Below are 19,044 nucleotides of genomic sequence, written 5' to 3' on the forward strand. Positions count from 1 at the left end.
GACTCCTCTACCCTCTTTCCTTCAGCCTATAAGCGTCTCGCCCGCGCCATTGGGCGGGACGGGCATGCGCACGCAGGAGGCCCCGCCCATCCTGTTCCCGGAAGTGCTTTTTCAGCTATCGGCGCGCGTGCGCAGGACGAGGTCGTCGCGGTGGCTGCGGCGCCTGAATAGACCAAGGCAGTGTGTGAGGAGCCCGTGGATTTGACGAAATCGTGGGTGAGGATTAGGAATGGTGCGAGACTAGGGCGGCGGCCCCAGAGGACTCCTTGGAGGGGAGCCGGGCGCTGGGCCGGCCCATCACCCCCGCCCTCCCGCAGGGAGCTCCGGCTGCAAAGGCCTGTTGGGTCGGGTGGGGTTGGGTGGCAACGGACCCGGGGCGCTTTCCCTGAGTCCGTTAGTTTGCTGCCTTTGTGGTCCGGGGCTTATCTGGTTCCTGTAATAGGTGGAGGTGACGGCGCTCCTGGTTCCAGGCCCGCCGAGGAGTGAGGAAGGTCCAGAGGCGGAGCTCTTGGTGCGAGGCCCAAGAACCCGTTAGCTAGGCTCGTTTAGCGAGCGAAGCCCAGAGTTTAAATGACTTCTCCCCTTGTCACTCTGGGAGCCCGGCCCCTTCTCCCTTCTGCCCTTTGGCAGCTGAGTACGACCGACCCGAGCTTGTAAATAGCCTGAGTCAGGTGAAGAAGTGGTCTCTCAGCTTCCTACCGTGACTGCTGAGGTCTCATTTCTGCCTCCCCCTCACCCGCTGCAGCCTCATCCTTCATACCATGGATGTGGTTATCCTGAGCTTTAGATCGTCAATCTTATTTTCTAGGGCTGAAAATAGCGTTCGCTGCTCAGGCAGGTACTGTGTTGAGCCGTGCTACTTTTTGGGGGTACTATTCTCCTCTTAACCCTCCCCCCAGAGCTCTTTCATTTCTTCATTTTTCCTATTCGTCTCATTTTCTTTTCTGGCTATTAATTTTTCTTTCGAAGCATCGTCATTTCACACGCCTTGTTTTTCAGTCGCGTCTGACTGACCCCATGGGCTGCAGCACGTCAGACTTCGCTGTCCTTCACCATCTCCCAGAGTTTGCTCAAGCTTATGTCCATTGGGGCTTCCCTGGTGGCTCAGAGGGTAAAGCATTTGCCTGTGATGCGGAAGACCCAGGTTCGATCCCTGGGTCGGGAAGATCCCCTGGAGAAAGAAATGGCAACCCACTCCAGTATTCTTGCCTGGACAGAGGAGCCTGGTGGGCTACAGTCCATGGGGTCGCAAATAGTCGAACACGACTGAGCGACTACACTTAAATTATGTCCATTGAGTCAGTGATGCCCTCCAACCATCCCATCCTCTGCCGCCCCCTTCTTTCACCGTCAGTCTTTCCAAGCATACAAGTCTTTCCAAGTTGTAGTTTCCTACGGGTTGAAACAATGGACGTCTTTTTTTCCTTTCCTGCCTGCAAACTTCCCTTTCAGCGCTGGCATCCTCCTGTTCCACTCAGGACTGGAGCTCCACCCGGCAGCTGAGTAGCTGTCCTAGAACCTTCTGTCAAGGCTCCCATGGGCTGGTTTCTGTTTTCAGTCTCACTGTCTTCCTCTTTTTTTCCATCAGAGCTCTTCAGGTAGGTTTTGAAGAAGTCGACTCATTTGTTCAGTTTGAGCCCTCGGTTTGCTGAAAGTGGCTTTATCCATCCTCACAGTCAGAAGTGTGGGTGTAAAGTTCTAGATTGAAAGCCCCTGAAGGGAACTGGGAAAAGCCTTGCCCTGCCTTACGTGTTCCTGCTGTTCTGAAGGCTCTCATCTCATCCTGGTTTCTGACCTCTTGTTGCTGACTTTTCCATCTACTAAAAACTTTTTTTAAGTTTTAGTGCCATAAAACTTCATGGTCTATTTATTGGAGAGTTTTTTATTTTGGGGGGTTGTTTCTTTGATAATACTCTCCATGTTTTTTGTTTTTCTTTTCTAGTTTTTGTTTTGTATTTGGACTGTAGTTGACTAACAGTGTTGTGCTTCAGGTGTACAGCGAAGTGAATCAGTTATATGTATATACAGACCCATTGTTTTTCACTTTGTTTCCCTGTACAGGTCATTATAGAGCACTGAGCAGAGTTTTCTGTGTTCTGTATACAGTAGGTTCCTATAGGTTATATCTGTATTAAATATAGTGGTGTGGCCATGTTTTGTTCTCAGTCCAAAATTTCTAGGTTCTTGCTTTGCCTGCTGTTATCTTGTTATTTTGCTATTGTTTATTTTTCTGTTCTTCTTTATGATAGCTTTGACTCTTATCTTCAGGCGCTCACATTCAGTGTGTTGTTAGGCTCATCGCATCTTTGCTTAAAGGGTTTGTCTGGTGTTTAACTGGCCATGCTAACCTGTGGCATCCTGTTCTAGTTTCAAGCTGTGGGAACATCGCCCATCGTCCAAGAGGATGTTATCATCTTATGTTGAGCTTTTCACTGAGTTTCCTTTTTCCCCAATACATGCATTTCTTCACGTCTGTTTAGACATCAGTTCTGCGTGGAGCTTCCCTGGTGGCTCAGATGGTAAAGCATCTGCCTGCAATGCAGGAGACCTAGATTTGATTCCTGGGTCGGGAAGATCCCCTGAAGAAGGAGATGGCAATCCACTCCAGCACTCTTGCCTGGAAAATCCCATGGACAGAGGAGCCTGATAGGCTACAGTCCAAGGGGTCACAAAGAGTCGGACACGACTGAGCAACTTCACTTTTCTGCGTGGAGAGCAGTGCTTCTGTAGTGAGCTCAGGGGGCCTGGAAAAGTGCTGGGGTTTGGGGGATGCAGAGCCCCTAACTTTTTGTGTCTGAGAATACTGTCTCTGGTGCTCTCTCCCCAGAAAAAACTCCTGACCTCCCCTGTCCTCTGGGCTGGGGACTCTAGCTGGGTCTCCTGCCTGCTGGACACAGGCCAGGTTGTGGGGGGGGGGGTGCGGCGTGGAGTCTGCTGCTCAACGGGCAGGCACCGATAGACCTGGCCTTAGCCCAGCCTCTCTGAGACTCTGACAGGTAGGCTGGTGAGTGATTAAGTATCTGTCTGCGTTTGGGTTTCCTTAGTTGGTCAGATTCTCCTTGCAGGCTTTCACGACACCATGGCATGTTCTTCTGGCTGCTTACGAAGGAACTGGCTGTCCCCAAACTGACTGGAACTCTTGGCTCTGTTAGTATTTTGCCATTACAGTTGACGGCTCTGGGTGGCCTTGTGGTGATTCTGCAGCCAGCTAGGTCAACCCTGCTGGTTATCCGACGTGAGGTTTTCATAAACTCATCAAGTAGTAGGGCAAGTCAGTGGCACAGCTGGCTGGTGCAGGAAACCACCAGTGGTTTACATGACATGAGTTTGCGCTGCATCTATGTGGTCAGAAACTCAGCACTAGTCTCGCTGGGTTTTATTCCCTCTGGAGGCTTCAGGGGAGCACCAGCTCCTGCTGAAAGACATGTGCTTTCCAGCTTCTAGAGGCACCGCATCCCTGGCTCACAGCCAGCAGAGCAGCGTCTCCTGTGTCTGCCTCTGACCCTCCCCCTTCCTCTTATAAGGACCCTATGATGACACTGGGCCCCCCTGGGGAATCCAGGGTCGTATCCATCTCAGGGACCTAACTTAATCCCACCTGCAGAGTCCCCTCTGCTGTATGAGATGACGTGTCCAGCACCCCAGGGAGCTGGACAGGTGCATCCTTGGGGGTTCACACTCCTGGGCCCCAGCCCTGTGAGCTTACCCTAACAGAGTCAAGATACTGTGGGTTTAAACCAGGGGCCTGGGGCCAGCATTGACAGTGAAGAGAATGTAGGATGAGAGGAAGGTACCTGAGGTTGAATCTGAACTGAACCTGGAGGAGTATGGGAGACAATAGGAAATGGCAGTTGGACAGCTTGATGGGTATGGAGGAGAATCAAGGGCCTGGAAGAGTTGCTTCCACTGCAAACGAGCTGTGACTGTCTCTTGTGTTAGGCAGTAGGGGTTGGGGGCGGGCAGGTAGATGGATGTGTTCTTTGTTCCAGCAAACGTACTGCTGAATCAGAGCAGTAGAGTTTAGGTTGCGGGAAGGAAGTGTAGACAAGCAGAAAAGGGATTCAGAGGAGGGACTGAGCAATGTGGGCCTGGGCAGTTTGGGAAGGCTGCTTAGAGGAGATGGGACTAATTAGCGAGAACTCAGCCTCCTCTTCTCTGTTGCTGTTTCGGGTCCCTGGGCCTTTGCACTCCTCAAAGAGACCTTCCTTTCCGGTCCACCCCCACTGTCACCTGGAGATGCCTCATTTCTCCTGTTTCTCCTTCCTCATCCCCATGTGCCTGGCCCAGCATGGGCCCTCAGCCATTGGAAGACAGGTGGTGAAGCCAGGGCTAGGGCGGTGAGAGTGGGGAGGTGAGGCCAGGCCAGGAGGGTGAGATCTTACACATAGTCTCACCAGCTGCCCCTTGGCTTCCGCAGGTTTCTCCCCTGGTCTGACAGAGTGCCCAGGGTCTCACCATGGACTTCCAGCATCGCCCCGGGGGCAAGACCGGGAGCGGGGGTGTGGCCTCCTCTTCCGAGAGCAACCGGGACCGCCGGGAACGTCTGCGACAGCTGGCTCTAGAAACCATTGACATCAATAAGGTGTGCACCCACCTGCCCACCCTGAAGCAGCAGCTCAGCGCCCTCCAGACCGCGGTCTCCCTAGGCCTGGGGTTGGCCCGCCTGCTTCTCTCCTCTGCCCGCATCCAGCTTGTGCTGCAGCACAAGGAGCCGTGTCCCGGCTGGGGAGATGGAGGATCAGCAGTGCACCTTCAGTTCTGCCTCTTCCTAGACCCCAGGCTGCCGCCAATGTGGGGCTGGGGGCTTCCAGGGGACCCCTCTCTGGGGCTTGCTGCAGAGGCGGGCAGTCAGCCCCAGCCCCAGCCCTGTGCAGTGGACCCTGTGGGATCCCCGGGGTGGTGGTGCTGGCTTGGGGCTCCAGCTTGTCCTCCATCCCTGAGCATCTCCCCCACTGCCTGATGGATGTGTTTCTTCTGCAGGACCCCTACTTCATGAAGAACCACCTGGGCTCCTATGAGTGCAAGCTGTGCCTGACGCTGCACAACAATGAGGTGCGTCTTCCTCAGGGAGGCACTGGCTTTAGAGCCCTGCTATGCCCAGTCTCCGCCCTGCACAGCACTGGGACAGCCACCGTGGGGTCCCTGCCTCCATCTCCGTTTCCTGTAACATCAGTGGCTCTGATATAACAGACGTGCATCTGCAAATGTGGGGATGTCCAGGATGTCCACATAGGGCGGGAGGTCTGGAAGGCGTGGCTTCTAGTTTGAGACTTTAAGCAAGTGTCAGTCTAATGCTTGCTTGCATTGGGTTCCTGCCCTTTGCCATAAGCAGGTCCTCCCTGTCCTTTTCTGTGTGTGGAGGACTCACTTTCTGTCCGGTTGGTTCGCAGCTCCAGACGGCTGCACCGAGCTGAATAGTCTCATACGGGAGCATCTCCCTGTGGTTTTGGGGCTCCCCTTTCTCTGTGGGGGAGTATCCTGAACACAGGGTCCCTGGGGGTCATAAAAGCCTCCAGTTGGAAACTGCTGATACACGTGTCTTTGTCTTGGGACATCATTGAGGTGGAATCAAAGGGCATGTTTATTCCATGTGTCCCCACCACTCCGCAGCAGTATCCACTGGCCCTACCCACATCCTGGCAGCCACAAGACTGCTGTGTCCCCCCGCCCGAGACTCTCATCATCTCTGGCTTTTGAGCGTCTCGTCCCCCTGTGTGCATACCCATGAGAGCTCGTGTGTTCAGTAGCCATCAGGCCCCTGTCAGCGCTGAGCCCTGTGGGTGGAGGCGGGCCCAGGTGGGGACACGAGCCCCACCCACTCACCGTGTCCTCATGCATGTTCCTCTTGTGTTCCAGGGGAGTTACCTCGCGCACACCCAGGGGAAGAAACATCAGACCAACTTGTAAGTACCTGGCACCCCTTCCCATGCCTGCTGTCCCCCTCACCTCACATCTCCAAGGTCGGCTGGGGATGGGGCGCTCCTGGCGTCTGGGGCTGTGGCCTTGATGGCCTGTGAGGAGGGGCCTCAACACTGTGTCCGTCCCGCCTGCAGGGCCCGGCGAGCGGCCAAGGAGGCCAAGGAGGCCCCCGCCCAGCCAGCACCGGAGAAGGTCAAGGTAGAAGTGAAGAAGTTTGTGAAGATCGGCCGCCCGGGCTACAAAGGTAACTGTCGATGGCCTTGGCGGGCAGTCCCTCACCCACCCCCAGCTTCACCAGTGGCCTCAGCTTCCGTTAGAGGCTTCCTGCCCTGAGGGCGGGGGCCATAGTATCTTCTCTGCTCTTTATACTCTTAGCAGAGGTGGGTGCGTGGGTGGGAGGGGTCTGCAGGCCCTAGTGTAGTCCTTTCCTCTGATCTTAGAACTGAGTGCTGGCGCCTTTTCACCTGGAGAGAGAGTAAGGGAAAGGGCCAGCAGCTGCAGAGGATCAGGTTGCTAAGGAGGAGGGGAAGGCAGGCCTCCTTGCAGGTGTTCTTGCTGAAGTGGGCATACCCTGTGTATGGCTGGCGTTTCAGACAAGATATGGCTCGGGAACGCCCTGGAGTGGAGGGCCTTCAAGTGGTAGGGCTTGGTGAGCCAGGGCGAGGATGGCACTACCCCCAGAGAGGCCACCACAGGCCTTTTGGTCAGTCTGGGTCATCTGGCCTCTTCCTGAGTGTGGCAGGGAGACACTAAGTGCCTGAGGGGCATATGAAGGGCCCCAGAGCTGTGTGGAGAGCAGCCCAAAGCCACAGAGCTAGAAAGTGATGGGCACCTGCTCCCAGAAGGTCTGGTGAAGGGGGATGGGCAGTGGGGAGCCCAGCCTCTGCCCTCACCCAAGTGATATCAGGCAGGTGGCACCTGGGGCACAGCCCTCCCACCCTTGGGCCGATAACTGCTAGTTGCCCAGCAGGGTGACTTCCCCCCCACCTGCCAAGCCAGCTCTCCCATTCATGGGTGACATTAGGCCAGTCCTAGGACCCCATTACTGGACCTGACATCTTCCTGTATTGCAGTAACCAAGCAGAGGGATACAGAGATGGGCCAGCAGAGCCTCCTTTTCCAGGTGAGCACAGGCCGGGAACCCTTTGTCCTGAGGGGAGAGGCCCCTGAGAGGCAGTGCTGTCACTGGTCATGTCCCTGCAGATCGACTACCCCGAGATTGCCGAGGGCATCATGCCCCGACACCGCTTCATGTCTGCCTACGAGCAGAGGATCGAGCCCCCAGACCGGCGCTGGCAGTACCTACTCATGGCTGCTGAGCCCTATGAGACCATCGCCTTCAAGGTAGTTCGCTGGGACCCCGGAGGGTCCTGCAGGGTCTGCTCCATCCAAGCAGCTGGCCCCGGCCCACACCAGGTGCCCCCTCTGTGCCCTTGCCTCCTGAGGGTTGTCAGAAGATGATGCAGAGCGAGGGCAGGGGTTGGGTGTCCACCGTGAATCAGAGACCCTGGCGTGGCCCCAGCAGTGAGGTGGCCCTGTTACCAGGCTGTACTGGGACTCTGTGACCTCGTCCTATCATCAGATAATGTTGACGAGACAGGGTAGATTGCAGCTTTCCTGGGTAGCAGGGCTGCTAAGCAGTGGAGCAAGAATGTCAGCTGTCACCCCCACATCAGACCCTGTTCCCTCACAGAAGGGCCTCCTGGGCCAGGCCATCTCATGGTCCTGAGGGCCTGTCTCTGCCCCTCTACCCCACACAGGTGCCAAGCAGGGAAATAGACAAGGCTGAAGGCAAGTTCTGGACTCACTGGAACCGGGAAACCAAGCAAGTGAGTCACTCCATGTCCACGCAGTTCCCCATCCTTCTCCCAACCCAAGGCCTCTAGGACCCTGCTCAGTTCTTCTGTCTGTCCAGTTTTTCCTCCAGTTTCACTTCAAGATGGAGAAGCCGCCAGCCCCACCAAGCCTTCCCGCTGGGCCTCCTGGGGTGAAACGGCCCCCACCCCCACTGATGAATGGCCTGCCCCCTCGCCCGCCACTACCAGAGTCGCTGCCCCCGCCCCCACCAGGAGGCCTGCCCCTGCCACCGATGCCGCCCAGCGGGCCTGCACCCTCAGGACCCCCAGGCCCTCCTCAGCTGCCCCCACCAGCTCCTGGGGTCCATCCACCAGCACCAGTGGTCCACCCACCAGCCTCTGGGGTGCATCCCCCTGCTCCTGGGGTCCATCCCCCAGCTCCTGGGGTCCACCCCCCAGCACCAGTGGTTCACCCACCAGCATCTGGGGTCCACCCCCCAGCTCCAGGGGTCCACCCTCCAGCCCCAGGAGTCCACCCTCCTGCTCCGGGAGTCCACCCTCCAGCCCCAGGGGTCCATCCTCCCCCATCTGCTGGCGTTCACCCCCAGGCACCAGTGGTGCACCCACCAGCTCCTGCAGTTCACCCCCAGGCTCCGGGGGTGCACCCAACTCCTGCAGTTCACCCCCAGGCTCCAGGGGTCCACCCACCAGCTCCCGGGGTCCACCCACCAGCCCCTGGGATCCACCCCCAGCCTCCTGGGGTCCACCCCCCTCCTCCTGGGGTCCATCCTCCAGCTCCTGGGGTCCATCCCCAGCCACCTGGGGTGCACCCCTCAAATCCTGGGGTGCATCCCCCAACACCCATGCCCCCGATGCTGAGGCCCCCACTACCCTCCGAAGGCCCTGGGAACATTCCTCCCCCTCCCCCCACCAACTGAAAAGCCACCCCTATCCTAGCAAGTCTGGTTTGGTTTTCCTGGGTTTTGCCCTCAGAGTAGAGTTTTTTTGTACTGGGCTAGGTGTCCCCATTAAAGAGTCTGCTGACCCTGAACTGGACTGCTGTGTCAACCTGTGGGCGGTCAGCACCTGCTTGCTGTGGGTGAACACACGCGGCTGCTTTCCACTACCATAAGGGGGTGTCAGGGTCCCACCTGCACCACAGTGGGTAGCCCCTGGTGTCTCTGTGCCCTAGAGACCCTTGGGTGAGGACAGACCCTGTGGGCCAGCAGAGTGTGGGATGGTTCTCTGGGAAAACAGCAGAGTGAAGAAGGCTGTTCACTCTCCTTGGGGGTCTCTGTGGGCCTCAGAGGTAGGGTGAGCAAGCACGTGGGGTCACTGGGGGCCAGACCCGCCTACCCGGTGTGAAGTGTCATCCCCCTTGGGGCTGGCACCTGAATCCTCCTGGGGCAGGGGCTCCACACCTCGCCCTCCCACACCCCCAGGCTGTTGATCGCCTGGCTGTCTGGGCCATGCACTCCTGCTCACATTCCTGCTCTGGGGAGGGGGAAGATTTGTCAAGGACAGTCTGACAAATGGGTCACAGGCCACACACACTGTATCGCTGCTCAGGAGATAGGCAGGCACGTTGGAACAGAAGGGGCTTTGAGAAGGCCATAGGCCTCCCAGGCTCACAGCAGGCACCAGCCTTCAAGGTCATGTCCCAGGAGGAGATAGGGACCGCCCTGCACCACAAACAGCTCTGCTCCCTCTTATAAAGTAGGGCAGCCCAGCCCCTGGAAGCTCCCAGGATGCCCGGTCCATCTCTCTCTCTGGCCCTGGTGCTGTCGGCCATGGGGGCTCTGCTGAGGCCAGGGACCCCCAGGGAAGAAGTCTTCAGCACCTCAGCCTTGCCCAGGGAGCAGGCCACAGGCAGCGGGGCACTCATCTTTCAGCAAGCCTGGGACTGGCCACTCTCCAGTCTCTGGCTGCCAGGCAGCCCTCTGGACCCCCTGTGCCTGGTGACCCTGCATGGGAGTGGCAACGGGAGCAGGGCCCCCCTGCGGGTGGTGGGGGTCCTGAGCAGCTACGAGCAGGCCTTCCTGGAGGCTGTGCGGCGCACCCACTGGGGCCTGAGTGACTTGACCACCTTCGCAGTGTGCCCCGCTGGCAACGGGCAGCCTGTGCTGCCCCACCTGCAGCGGCTGCAGGCATGGCTGGGGGAGCCCGGGGGGCGGTGGCTGGTGGTCCTGCACCTGGAGGAAGGTATGTGTTGGGGCTGGGGTGGGAGGCCAGGCTCTAGTGCCCTCCTCCCAAGACCAGGTGACTGCAGAGCCCCCAGCCCAGACCCCTCCCCAGTCTCAGGAAGTGGAAGCTAATGGCCAGAGGTGGGTCACTGTATCTTTGCTTGTTCGGGGCCAGAAGTTCTCCAGCTCCCAGCCACCCCTCTCCCCATGCAGTGCCTGGGGGAGGCAGGTGTGGGGGCTAACACCTTGTTCACCTACCTGGGAGCTACACGGTGGGGGGTGGAGGAGGGAGGCAGATCAGTGCAGCCTGATGGTCCAGCAGAGGAGTGCCTCTCCTTCCATACTGGGTAGCAAGAGGTTCCTGTTCCAAGGGGCCACTGTCCTCAGACCCACTACCAGAAATCCCCCAGGAGCTCTCCAGCCTAGAACCCCCAAGGGCTCAGGAAACACAGGTGGCAGCCCCACCGCCCACCCCATCCATCACTTCTAGGCCACTCCTGCCCCAGGGAAGCCAGGAACCAGCGTCAAACCTCTCTCACCAGGTTCCCCCAGGCTTCAGTTGGGGTGGGGTCTCCCTCCTATGGAGGGGACAGGCTTGAGGGAGGGGCTCGGGCTTCCGTGGCTCAGGTGTCTCCCTTCTTCCCTTGTCCCGGCCGCAGTGACGTGGGAGCCAACACCCTTGCTGAGGTTCCAGGAGCCTCCGCCTGGAGGAGCCAGCCCCCCAGAGCTGGCGCTGCTGGTGGTGTACCCAGGGCCTGGCCTGGAGGTCACTGTCACCGGGGCTGGGCTACCTGGCACCCAGGTACCAGGGAGTGGAATGTGGCTCTCTCAGGCCCCCCAGGACCCCCCACAGAGCAAGGGGGGGATTATGGGTTTGGGTTTGTATTGTTTTTAACTTGGTCTCACGAAAGGCCACAAGTGCCCAGGCTGGACCTTGAAGGGATGTTAAGGGCAGCAGGCAGAGCAGGGTTGGCATCCATGCCCGCCCCCCAACCTGGCTGAACTCCTGTGTCCGCCCGCAGAGCCTCTGCCTGACCGCGGACTCGGACTTCCTGGCCTTGGTCGTGGACCACCCGGAGGGGGCCTGGCGCCGGCCTGGGTTAGCCCTTACCCTGCGGCGCCGTGGAAATGGTAGGCTTTGCCTGGACAGGGACCCGACTGGGTGGCTGCCCTCGACCCACAGACCCCACCCCACCTCCGGCCACTGAACCCACGGCGCACGCGCCTCCCCTCTCAGGTGCGCTCCTGAGCACTGCCCAGCTGCAGGCGCTGCTGTTCGGTGCGGACTCCCGCTGCTTCACACGAAAGACCCCAGCCCTGTTACTCTTGCTGCCGGCCCGGTCTTCGGCACCGATGCCCGCGCACGGTCGGCTGGACTTGGTGCCCTTCCCGCAGCCCAGGTGCGCGTAGGCTCAGACCTGGGGATGCGGGGAGTGTGGGCACCGCAGCCTTGCGCCCTCACGACCTCCGACTCTGCTGTCCAGGGCTTCCCCGGAGCCAGAGGAGGCACCGCCCAGCGCTGATCCCTTCCTGGAGACTCTCACGCGCCTGGTGCGCGCGCTGCGGGGACCCCCGGCCCGAGCCTCGCCACCGCGGCTGGCCTTGGACCCGGGCGCACTGGCTGGTTTCCCGCAGGGCCAGGTCAACCTGTCGGACCCCGCGGCCCTGGAGCGCCTGCTGGACGGCGAGGAGCCGCTGTTGCTGCTGCTGCCGCCGACGGCAGCCACCACCGGGGTCCCCGCAACGCCGCAAGGTCCCAAGTCCCCTCTGTGGGCCGCGGGACTAGCGCGCCGGGTGGCTGCCGAGCTTCAGGCGGTGGCCGCCGAGCTGCGTGCCCTCCCGGGGCTGCCTCCAGCTGCCCCACCGCTGCTGGCGCGCCTGCTGGCACTGTGCCCGGGAAACCCAGACGGCCCCGGCGGCCCGCTGCGCGCGCTGCTGCTGCTCAAAGCGCTGCAGGGCCTGCGCGCTGAGTGGCGCGGGCGGGAGCGGAGCGGCTCTGCACGGGCGCAGCGCAGCGCCGGGGCCGCGGCTGCAGACGGGCCGTGCGCTCTGCGTGAGCTGAGCGTAGACCTGCGGGCCGAGCGCTCGGTGCTCATCCCCGAGACATACCAGGCCAACAACTGCCAGGGGGCCTGCGGCTGGCCTCAGTCGGACCGCAACCCGCGCTACGGCAACCACGTGGTGCTGCTGCTAAAGATGCAGGCCCGCGGCGCCACCCTGGCGCGCCCGCCCTGCTGTGTGCCCACAGCCTACACCGGCAAGCTCCTCATCAGCCTGTCCGAGGAGCGCATCAGTGCGCACCACGTCCCAAACATGGTGGCCACCGAATGCGGCTGCCGGTGACCTCGCGCCGTGCTCCTCGTGCTGCCCCGGCCCGTATTTATTCGGACCCCGTCATTGCCCCATTAAACACGGGAAGGCACACGGTTGGGGTTTCTGTGCATGTTTGGGGACAGGCGGGGGCCTCCTTCCCGCAGTCCTCGCCGTCTTCACCTGTTGCCTTGCGCCTCCGTCCTCCCTCCACCCCCCACCCAAAGCTCCTTATCCGCGTCACGCAGGCCCCGGGCAGGTTCTGGGGTCCTGGTGAGAAGGAACAGACGATGAGGGGGCCGCAGCACTTGGTTTATTTAGCTGGAACCGCAGGGACCTAGAGCAGATATTCAGAAACTCACGCGCACGACCCCGGTCTCACTCAGTCCCGGCCTTTGCCGGCACGGCGCTTCTGGCGGCCCAGAGGCCGGTCCTCCTCATCGGGGCGCCGCAGGGAGACCCAGGCCTGCCTCTTCCTATCCTCTGGGGCTCCGGAGTCTCGCCCCCAAGGTCGATGGCCCCCTTCGCGGGCCTCCCAGCGTCGCGGTAGGGCCCCCTGGGGCTCCCTGGCACCACGTGGCTTCTCCTCTTTCCGTGGCTTCTCCTTTCTCGGCCTCTCCTCCTTCTGTGGCTTCTCCTTCCCGGGCCTCTCCTTCCGAGGCTTCTCCTTCTTCAGCTTCTCCTTGGGCCCTCGGCCGGCGAGGGGCACATGCTCCCCATCAGCAGCTTCTTCAGATTCCCATTCGTCCTTCTCTGCAGCCTCTTCACTCCTAGGAATCTGGACCCTTTCCTCTAACTTCGAGGGGGGCTCGGGCTGCCTCACTGAGGGGGCCCAGGCCTCAGGCTTTGGCTGTTATGCAGACAAGTGCAGGGTGGTGGGATCAGCCACAATTCCATGGCTTAAGCCCGTTCCCCCAGTGAGGAGCCCACTGAGGAAGAGCTTACCAGGGTTGACGCTGGCCCCTTGGGTGACGAGCTTGACGAGGCCCACGACTCAGGGACAGGCGCGGGGGCTTCTACATCCCTAGCCACAGCCTCTGGGAGGGGACAGGAGGGGATGCGAGTCAGCCTGGGGCAGGAGTCGGGAGTGAGAACCACAGCACACCATCCATCCCCTAGAGCCCCCCTCCTGGGGACAGGCAAGGGGACCCAGCCCTTTCCACCCGGGTACACTGAGGCTAGGCTGGGTCCCTTCCAGCCCTGGGAAGGGGTTCCGGGTCTCCACTGCTGCTTCTCTTCAAACCTCCCTCATTCAGGGTGTGCCAGAATGCTCCAGTTTCTCTGAGGGCCATGGGAGCACTGAAGCATACAGGAAAAGCCACACACTGTGAAATGGGGGTGTACACGGCACTTCCTGGGCATGCAAGGCCCAGGGTATGGGGTGGTGAGGCAGGTTCATCAAGGTCCCTACTAGGGTGGGGGAGAAGGCAGTTCCCTGTAAGGTCTGTTGGAGAAGGGGATGGAGGGATCTCAGAACCGGTACCGGATAGAGGGACTCCTACGGGACCATGGGGGTGCACAAGGTCCGCTGCCCAGCAAGAAGTGCAGGGGGCCGCCAGGAACCCCTTACAAGATCCAGGCGGCCTGCGCACCGCCTAGGGTCGGGGCGCACAGACCCGCCCTGTCGGGTGTCCGTGCTTCCGGGAAGGAGTAGCCAAGTGTGAGGCTCACCGCGGCACAGCTGGAAGGCGGAGCCCAGCAGCGCCACGAGCGAGGCGAGCACCAGGCACTTGTTGAGCGTCAAGTCTCCCCAGGGCAGCTCGTCGCTCAGGGCCGGCGGCGGCGGCGGCTGCGGGGGCGATGCGGTCTGTGCCTTCTTCCGTGCGGGGCTCCGGGGGGCTGCAGGAGCAAATGCTGTCTGGGTTCTGGGGCAGCAAGGGGCAGACCTGCGGCTAAAGTCAGCTCTGCTCTGCCCGGCTGTGCGGCCCTGGGCTGAGAAACTAAGCCCTGCCGGCTTGGCAGCTTCACTGGGATGCAGAGAATTTTCCAGAAGATAATTAGCTGAAGCTTAGTGGCAACTAAGCTGGTGTTATCATGAATTAGCGGAGACTCACAGCCCTTTCAGTTTCAGCCGGGAAACCGCTCAGCCGGGAGCCCCATGCTGGCTATCCTCCCAGATCCAAAGACCCACCCTCCCCTCCCATGCTGGTCCATACCCATCCCCCCACCTCACCCCTGCCTCCTGCAAACCCACTTGCTCCTGCTTTCAGCTTCTCCTTCCCTGCTCCTGAGGTCACTTTGGACACAGGCTCCTTTTCCATCTTCTTGGGCTTGGTGTCCACACTGCCTGTGGGGCTGCCCTCAGTCACCCGCTCCTGAGAATCCTGTGGGGACACGTGTCATCCTGGATGTTCCTTCTAAGGGAGACTGAACCTTCCCAGGGGCTGCAGAAACCCACCCTTTTAAGCCAGCACCTCCCTACTCCAGGAGCACCTTGGGCTGAAACCCAGAGGGAGGACCCCCACCCCCACCCCCGCTAACTCACATGGGACCGGCTGCTGGAGTCAGCCAACCTGGATGTTGCTGTTGGTGGAAAAAGAGGGGAGAGTCAAAGTCGTGGGGACCCCCAGATCCCACTTTCTGTTGGGTTCTGCTGGGTGAGGGGCTGGGGACAGGAGATCCCCCAGTTTACAGGTTAGAAAGTAGACAGACCCAGAGACAGCCTTGCACAAAAGCACACAGCAGGTCACTGGCAAGCCAGGATCCAAACCCTGACCTGTGTGGCCCAGCATCTGTGTTTTCTGGGATCTTTACAACCCCCCCCCCAATCCCCCAGGACACTAATGGGCACAGAGGTTGGAAACAAGGAGCATGGTTTAAGCCAGTCCACTGTGGAAGTCCAAGTCCTGGTTTCTGAAGGTGGGCCACCTGACTCAGAAGGAGGATGGGGGTGTGGGCTTCCTCCCCCGGCACCTTCTCCGGTACCTCGCACACTGTCCTCCTGAGGCCGGCTGGGACAAGGGTCAGCCAGTGCAGAGAGGTCCTCATCCACTTGACAGCTGCCCAGGCCTCCATCCAGCTCCTCCATGGCCCTGGTTGCCATGGAGATGGCTGAGCAGCAGCAGGCCCAGAGTCAGGCTAAGGGGAGGGGGGAAGAGGCAGCCTGAGCCCCTGCTATGGGCCTGGGCTTGCCTCTTGGAGAAGGGAGCTCCTTGCCTCCGCACACCACCACCCTGGCTTGTCCCTTTGCCTGGAGCCACCTTCCCTGGTAACTTCACACTTGCACAGGACATGGCCCGACAGCCCTCCAGCAGGCACTCTCCTTGACATCCCCCCAGGTCTGTCTTGGGACCCCTCTGGATAGGCCAACCTCTACGGGCTCCAGTATTCCTGTGCACACAGCAGAGACCGCTGGGGCCCAGAGCAGGCTGGGTCCTGCCCATGGTCACACAGAAGCGAGCACAGAGCCTAAACCGGAACCCTTGGCCCCAGGGTCAGCTCATGTTCTCTGAGACCAGGGACTATTTTTATCCGGTGCCCAAGGCCAGCAGGGCAGGCCGGCTAGGGGCCCAGCCCCTCCTAGGCCCTTGTTCCCCTGGGGTCTCCCTCTGGGTCATCCTTACCCCTCATTCCTGGCACCTAGCCTCCTTCCAGACCCCGTGGGTGTTGGAGCTCAAGTCCCAGCAGCCAGGACCAGCCTGACTCTGGCCATGACAGGCAGGGGGAGGGGGTTCCGGGCCTCCCACCCCCAACCCTGGGGTCCCTGCCTCCTCTATGCCATCCCCATAGGGCAGATGAAGAAACAGGCTGAAGGTGGAGCTGTGGACCAGAGGTTGTGCAGAACTGGAGCCAAACCCCATCCGTTGGCTCCCACAGCCCTGTTTTTTGGAATCCCCGGTGTCCCTGGCACCAGTGTTAGGGTGACCCATCCCTGGGCAGAAAGGGGACCCTTCCCTGGGGCCAGAGCAGTCGGTGGGGGAGACCTATGGGTGGGGAGTGCCCCTAGGGGTGTGTGGGGGCAGCCGCTGGAGTCGAGGACACCCCCGTGGATCTCAGGGGTGCCCTCCCAGATCCTGGGGAACCCCCCCCATATCTTCCCAGGCCTCCTTGTGCCCCTCTTACCCACAGTCGCCACGCTGGGCCTGGTGGACAGCATGGAGCGCGGGTAGGGTGGCCCCAGACAGACAGCAGCAGGTGGCTGGAGGCTGTGTTGTGGGCCAATCAGCTCCTCGGCCTGCTGTGGGAGGGGGAGGAGGGCTGGCCTGAGGTCCCTGGGGGGAGCACACCCCTACCTCAGAGCAGGGCCAGGCATTGGTGGAGGGGTGGCCCCACCCCCACCAACATAGAATCATTGCCAGGCCTGCCACAGTGACCCTGGGAACGTTGCTTTCTGTCTCTCAGCCTTGGAAAAGAGGGTTGCGGGGGGTGAGAGCACCCACAAAGCATGGTTACCTCGCCTTTATAAGCAACTCTTGTGTCCCGGGCTCTGCAGCAGCTAAAGGATCGCAGCCCTGTGGAGTCAGGGCCCATCAGGGAGGGCTTCCTGGAGGAGGATGGCACCATCAAAGGGAATCCAGGCTCTACCCACTGGCTCGGGCCAGGCTCAGCTCAGAGGACTCGGTTTCCTCGTCTGGAAAGTGGGGTCATTTCCTCCTGGCGGGCAGTGAGGTGAGAATGAGTTTATCTGGGTTAAACAACCACTCAAATGTGAGCTGCTTTTTTTTTTTCCCTTAATTGAAGTATAGTTGGTTTACTATTATATTAATAGTATTAATTACTATTGTATTAATTTTTGCTGCACAGCTGTACAGCAAATTAACTCAGTTATACATAAACTCTTTTTCACATTATTTTTCATTATGGTTTATCACAGGATATTAAATATAGTTCCCTGCACTGTACATTGGAACCTTGATGTTTATCCTATATATAATATTTGCATCTGCTTATCCCAAACTCTCAATCCTTCCCTCCCCCGCTCCTCCTCCCCCTTGGCAACCACAAGTCTCTTCTCTATGTCTGTGAGTCTGTTTCATAGGTATGTTCATTTGTGTCATGTTTTAGATTCCACATATAAGCAATATCATATGGTATCTGTTTTTCTCTTTCTTAATTTGAGTGAGTGATAGTTGCTCAGTCAGGCCTGACTCTTTGCAACCCCATGGAGACTTACTTTGCTTAATGTGATAATCTCTAGGTCCATCCATGTTGCTGCAAATGACAGTATTTCATTCTTTATTTTAACTAATATTCCATTGTATATATACCATATTGTATATGAATATACAATATGTATATGTCTATATTGAATGTTGTATATACCATATTTTTATCCATTCCTCTGTTAATGAACACTTAGATTGTTTCCATGTCTTGGTTATTGTGAACAGTGCTGCTATGAACACTGGGGTGCATGCATCTTTTTGATTTAGAGTTTTGTCTGGATATATGCCCAGAAGTGGGATTGCTGGATCCTATGGACTTCTAGGCATTGGTGATGGACAGGGAAGCCTGGCTTGCTGTAGTCCATGGAGTCACAAAGAGTCAGACACGACTGAGCAACTGAACTGAACTGAACTGATGGGCTTCCTAAGGAAATCGCCTGCAATGCAGGAAGACCTGGGTTCCATCCCTGGACGGGAAGATCTCCTGGAGAAGAAAATGGCAACCCACTTCAGTATTCTTGCCTGGAGAATTCTATGGATAGAGGGCCCTGGCAGGCTACAGTCCATGGGGATGCAAAGAGTCGGACATGACTGAGTGAGTGACACACAAACGGCAGCTCTACATCCCACCTGGTCACATATCCACGTTTGTTTAGTCAATCGTCGAACACATACCACTCAGTCCAGCCAATCAGTAAAGGAAACCAACTTTGTCATTTAAAAAGTGTATTTGTTGATTTATTTTGGTTCGACTGTGTCTTCGTTCCTGTGTTACTGTGTGGGCTTTCCTGTAACGGAGGTGAGCAGGGGCTACTGTCTTGCAGAGCATGAGCTCTAGGGCACACTGAACTCAGGAGTTGTGGCACATGGGCTCAGTGGTTGAAGCTCCCAGGCTCTAGAGAACAGGCTCAATAATTGTGGTGCACGGACTTAGTTGCTCTGCAGCATGTGGAATCTTCCCGGACCAGGGATTGAACCTATGTCCCCTGCATTGGCAGGCAGATTCTCATCCACTCTACCACCAGGGAAGCCCCCATCTTAACCATTTTTAAGTGACAGTTGTACATTCACAATCTTGGGCAACCACCCCCACCATCCATCTCCAGAACTTTCTCATCTTCCCAAACTGAAATTCTGCCCTATTTAAGACTAACTCTCTAGCCCCTGGCCCCCACCAACTACTTCCTATTTCTATGGATCTGACTGGGGTTAAAACATACTACTTCGCACATTTTATAAGACCCTTACAAGGTTACATTTCTATTTGTACCTCCCATTCTCCATATACTATTGTTTTACTTCAAATATGATGTAAAATCAATCTCAGGATTTTCCCAGCGGTCCAGTATTTAGATTCCACGCTTCCACCGCAGGGGAGATGAGTTTGATCCCTGGTCAGGGAACTAAGATCCCACATGCTATGTGGCCAAAAAAAAAAAAGACCAAAACAGTTAGAATAGACTTCATTCTACAATGAAGCACAAAATTTCTGAGGTCCCTACTGGATGACTCACAGACTCAATGAACTAACTGCACCTTTAAAAAAATAATAATTATTTTTATTTGACTGCTCTGGGTCTTAGTTGCAGTATGTGGGATCTAGTTCCCTGGCCAGGGATCAAACCTGGGCCCCCTGCATTGGGAACACGGAGACTTAGCCACCAGACCACCAGAGAAGTCCCTCTCCACCTTTGCTGGCAGGTTCTCCAAGCAGTCCCACTATAGATGAGC

At 58.3% G+C, this 19,044-nt stretch overlaps 3 protein-coding genes and 1 long non-coding RNA gene across 5 annotated transcripts; 3 read left to right on the forward strand and 1 right to left on the reverse strand.

The window, feature by feature from the left end:
• The first annotated feature begins 74 nt into the window (after positions 1-74).
• On the forward strand, positions 75-8,766 carry SF3A2 (splicing factor 3a subunit 2). 2 transcript variants are annotated; one of them, XM_019964536.2, is made up of 9 exons: positions 75-216; positions 4,418-4,582; positions 4,981-5,052; positions 5,857-5,903; positions 6,054-6,163; positions 6,993-7,042; positions 7,123-7,263; positions 7,680-7,748; positions 7,835-8,766. In XM_019964536.2, exons 2-9 carry the CDS (start codon positions 4,457-4,459, stop codon positions 8,651-8,653), a joined length of 1,434 nt encoding a protein of 477 aa, XP_019820095.1. In that variant the 5' UTR covers positions 75-216; positions 4,418-4,456; the 3' UTR covers positions 8,654-8,766. The 2 variants fall into 2 exon arrangements, with proteins under 2 accessions (XP_019820095.1, XP_019820096.1); XM_019964537.2 differs by having other exon boundaries at positions 132-232.
• Positions 8,767-8,902: 136 nt separating this feature from the next.
• AMH (anti-Mullerian hormone) lies at positions 8,903-12,322 on the forward strand. Its single transcript, XM_019964540.2, has 5 exons — positions 8,903-9,917; positions 10,558-10,700; positions 10,921-11,029; positions 11,136-11,298; positions 11,383-12,322. Exons 1-5 carry the CDS (start codon positions 9,464-9,466, stop codon positions 12,239-12,241), a joined length of 1,728 nt encoding a protein of 575 aa, XP_019820099.2. The 5' UTR covers positions 8,903-9,463; the 3' UTR covers positions 12,242-12,322.
• A 181-nt stretch (positions 12,323-12,503) lies between these two features.
• JSRP1 (junctional sarcoplasmic reticulum protein 1) lies at positions 12,504-16,400 on the reverse strand. The gene is made up of 7 exons (XM_019964538.2): positions 16,271-16,400; positions 15,134-15,286; positions 14,694-14,731; positions 14,403-14,532; positions 13,880-14,047; positions 13,154-13,245; positions 12,504-13,058 (listed from the first exon to the last, which is right to left on the reverse strand). Exons 2-7 carry the CDS (start codon positions 15,249-15,251, stop codon positions 12,591-12,593), a joined length of 1,014 nt encoding a protein of 337 aa, XP_019820097.2. The 5' UTR covers positions 15,252-15,286; positions 16,271-16,400; the 3' UTR covers positions 12,504-12,590.
• Positions 16,401-18,037, forward strand: LOC139184109 (uncharacterized). Its single transcript, XR_011567577.1, has 2 exons — positions 16,401-16,816; positions 17,581-18,037. It is a non-coding gene; the product is annotated as an uncharacterized lncRNA (long non-coding RNA).
• Positions 18,038-19,044: the final 1,007 nt, after the last annotated feature.

Source organism: Bos indicus, chromosome 7, assembly GCF_029378745.1.
Source record: "Bos indicus isolate NIAB-ARS_2022 breed Sahiwal x Tharparkar chromosome 7, NIAB-ARS_B.indTharparkar_mat_pri_1.0, whole genome shotgun sequence".
NCBI lineage: Eukaryota > Metazoa > Chordata > Mammalia > Artiodactyla > Bovidae > Bos > Bos indicus.

Excerpts from the sequence above, each read along its gene's own strand:
- SF3A2 (XM_019964536.2), top strand. The coding sequence starts at position 4,457 with ATGGACTTCCAGCATCGCCCCGGGGGCAAGACCGGGAGCGGGGGTGTG. Across the intron at positions 5,053-5,856 it reads TGACGCTGCACAACAATGAG|GGGAGTTACCTCGCGCACAC; the intron begins GTGCGTCTTCCT and ends CTTGTGTTCCAG. Across the intron at positions 7,749-7,834 it reads GGAACCGGGAAACCAAGCAA|TTTTTCCTCCAGTTTCACTT; the intron begins GTGAGTCACTCC and ends CTGTCTGTCCAG.
- AMH (XM_019964540.2), top strand. The coding sequence starts at position 9,464 with ATGCCCGGTCCATCTCTCTCTCTGGCCCTGGTGCTGTCGGCCATGGGG. Across the intron at positions 9,918-10,557 it reads GGTCCTGCACCTGGAGGAAG|TGACGTGGGAGCCAACACCC; the intron begins GTATGTGTTGGG and ends TCCCGGCCGCAG. Across the intron at positions 11,030-11,135 it reads CCTGCGGCGCCGTGGAAATG|GTGCGCTCCTGAGCACTGCC; the intron begins GTAGGCTTTGCC and ends CTCCCCTCTCAG.
- JSRP1 (XM_019964538.2), bottom strand. The coding sequence starts at position 15,251 with ATGGCAACCAGGGCCATGGAGGAGCTGGATGGAGGCCTGGGCAGCTGT. Across the intron at positions 14,533-14,693 it reads ACTCCAGCAGCCGGTCCCAT|GATTCTCAGGAGCGGGTGAC; the intron begins GTGAGTTAGCGG and ends GTGTCCCCACAG. Across the intron at positions 13,059-13,153 it reads AGGGGCCAGCGTCAACCCTG|CCAAAGCCTGAGGCCTGGGC; the intron begins GTAAGCTCTTCC and ends TCTGCATAACAG.